General features: G+C 59.8%; 2 protein-coding genes across 2 annotated transcripts in view; both read left to right on the plus strand.

Moving 5' to 3' along the window:
• ARID3A (AT-rich interaction domain 3A) overlaps positions 1-1,034 on the plus strand; it is a gene marked incomplete at its 5' end in the record, with an annotated part of 30,487 nt that extends 29,453 nt beyond the window's left edge. The window contains one exon of the mRNA XM_077760592.1: positions 1,017-1,034. Coding sequence (XP_077616718.1) covers positions 1,017-1,034 — 18 coding nt within the window. The remainder of the gene's footprint in view (positions 1-1,016) is intronic.
• Positions 1-2,779, plus strand: part of WDR18 (WD repeat domain 18) — a 7,223-nt gene that overhangs the window by 566 nt on the left and 3,878 nt on the right. The window contains exons 2-3 of the mRNA XM_077760638.1: positions 1,049-1,159; positions 2,525-2,658. Coding sequence (XP_077616764.1) covers positions 1,070-1,159; positions 2,525-2,658 — 224 coding nt within the window. The 5' untranslated portion in view covers positions 1,049-1,069. The remainder of the gene's footprint in view (positions 1-1,048; positions 1,160-2,524; positions 2,659-2,779) is intronic.

Below are 2,779 nucleotides of genomic sequence, written 5' to 3' on the forward strand. Positions count from 1 at the left end.
CGTTGCGCCGGGCCGAGGGTGGGCCCCTGGGGAGAGTGGGGAGCGTCTGTGGGGCAGCCCTCCGTGATGGGCTGGGGAAGTGGGTGGGGCTTGGGCGCGAAGTTTAACTAAAAGAACTTTCAGGGTTTTCGCTCTCGAAGGCCCCCCGTCTGTAAAGAAAGCTTTCTGATCTCATAGTCTTACAATAAACTTTCTTTTGTTTTTGGCTCATCTAAGGAGAAGAGGGAAAAAAGGATTTTCAGTTGGGGTTCCATGGGTCCGTTGGTTTGGAAGGTGAATGTCAGAGGCTTAGGAGAGTCATGCATTTATTTCCCCCAAGAGATAACTGCCTTTCATCCTAAGGGCCCATGGTCTCCTTTTAAAAACACTCAAAGTGCAGCCACTGAAGCTTCCTGCCGCCCAGTTCTGGCGGCTGAAGGTTCTCGGGACAAGCTCTGTGCTCTGGCTTTGCCTGGTGGGGTCCACTCATACTCATCAAGTTTTTCCGTTAGAGAAGTTAGAAAATTGAGGGTCCATGGGGCGCCTGAGTGGCTCACTTGGTTAAGTGTCCGCCTTCGGCTCAGGTCATGATCTCACAGTTTGTGGGTTCGAGCCCCGCGTCGGGCTCTGTGCTGACAGCTTGGAGCCTGGAGCTGCTTCGGATTCTGTATCTCCCTCTCTGACCCTCTCCTGCTCTTGCTGTGTGTGTGTCTCTCTCTCAGAAATAAATAAAACATAAAAAAGAAAAGAAAACTGAGGGTCCAGATCACAGACCAGATGTTAGGAAAGGCAGGGTTGTGGCACTGGCGGCCTGGCCAGTGGGCTCTCCAGCTGCTTCCTGGACCCTCTGCCTCATGCGCCCCCACCCTCGCCCCTGGAGTGAGCAGCATTCTGCTCTTATCGGGCAATCTCCAGGCCTCCCCTTCCACCCTGCAAAGCCTGGGCTGGAGCAGACCTCTGCTTGAGGAGCCTCGATTAGTTCAGACACCCCCGTGCCTGCTCCCAGCTTTCCCGGACTTCCCGCCACTGCCCCTCAGCCCCCGAGCTCCACATGAACTTCTGTCTCCAGGACCAGCTCCAGCAGAAGATCATGTGCCCCGGGCCTGTCACCTGTCTGACCACATCGCCCAATGGCCTTTATGTCCTGGCGGGGATTGCAGAGAGCATATACCTGTGGGAGGTGAGAAGAGGTGTAAAACCCGGGTAGCGGGGTTTGGTCTGCGGCGGTGGGTTAATTAGACCGTGTTGTCCCACGAGTTGCTTATGTTTGGGTGGGGGGGACCCACTTCACCACCTGCACAGACAGTGCAGGGTTTGGGGCCAGAAGGGTTTGGGACGCATAATCACGCTCTGCCTTTCTTGACCTCGCCCACACCTGTAAAACGGCCTTTGTACTTCGCGCAGAGGTCTGAGGGCCACAGAGATGGGAGGGGGCTTAGTTATTTCACCCTTGGGGCTTCTAAATCCTAGTGCGTGATTGTAAAACTAGGCAGCAGTTGCTCTGGTGCAGGGAGGGAAACTGAGGCGGGGGTGGTCCTCCAAGGTTGCCCATCATGGTAGAAATCCTCGCTCTGGTCCAGGGAACGTGGGCAGAAATCCGTGGCCCCTCTCCCAATGAGTGACGTCTTGGGTCTTGGCCGGTGGGCGCTGTGGTCCGGCCCTGCTCCCTCACCCTCCTGGAGAATTCTGATCTGTGTGAGCCGTGGACACAAGGGGGCGCTCCACACGGCCTACCCAAGGCAGCATCTCTGGCTGAGGACCGGACTCCAGTGTCCGCCTTTAGCCCTTCCATCTGTGTGGATCCGGGGGCGGGGGGGTGTGCATGTGTCTCCAGCTTCTCCTTGTGTAAGGGCACCGCTCATTGGATTTGGGGCCACCCTCCGGTGTGACCTCCTCTGAAGCGGTTAGACTCGGAAAAACCCTGTGTTCAAGTGAGGCCTCCGGTCCCAGGAATCAGAACGTGAATGTAGGTGTTGGGAACACAGAGCCGTGGCCGCCCAGCCCAGCCCACCTTCCCAGGCTCACCTGTCGCTGCCACCGGGGGCCTCCCCCTTGCCCCCAGCCCCACCCACTGGCCCATCCCCCTGCAGTGCCCACTCCTGGGTCGGGCCTGGCTGGTCCTGGAGGGAGGGGCCCACGGTCTCACCAGCCTTCTCTGTGGCCTGGTCACTCTCCTCCACGCAGACAGCACATGCCCTCCCCGGACACTGGCTACATGCTTCCCTCGCCCAGCACTGGTCAGCCGATTCCCAGGGCTCAGAGATCAGGGTGCCTGTGGACAAGGGGGTAGGAGCTTAGACAAGAGCATCATCCACTCGGGGGTGTCCCTGGAGCACAGCTGGGAAGAGGCGTGGCCTCCCTACCACCACCTCCCTACACCAGGCCTCAGTGTACCTCCCAGACACTCTGGCCGTGAACCACTGACCTGAGTTCTGGGGCAGGCAGTGTGGGCAGGCTCTCCCCGGGCGCTCCCATGTGACCTGGCAGCTGGGGGCGGGGGGAAGCAGCACCCCGTTTCCCACCTTGACGTGTGCACCCTCCCCAGGTCTCCACAGGGAACCTTCTGGTCATCCTGAACCGCCACTATCAGGATGTGTCGTGCCTGCAGTTCACAGGGGACAGCAGCCACTTCCTCTCGGGGGGCAAGGACTGCCTGGTGCTGGCGTGGAGCCTGTGCAGGTAGAGCCGCACCCTCCCGGGTTGGGTCTGGCCACAGCGCACGTGGGAAGAGCCGTGCCAGGGTCCCAGGGTGGGAAGGGGCTGAGAGCCAGGAGGGCATCAGGAGGGGCCCCCCGCCCCC

Source organism: Crocuta crocuta, unplaced genomic scaffold (genome assembly GCF_008692635.1).
Source record: "Crocuta crocuta isolate KB4526 unplaced genomic scaffold, BGI_CrCroc_1.0 scaffold443, whole genome shotgun sequence".
Taxonomy (NCBI): domain Eukaryota; kingdom Metazoa; phylum Chordata; class Mammalia; order Carnivora; family Hyaenidae; genus Crocuta; species Crocuta crocuta.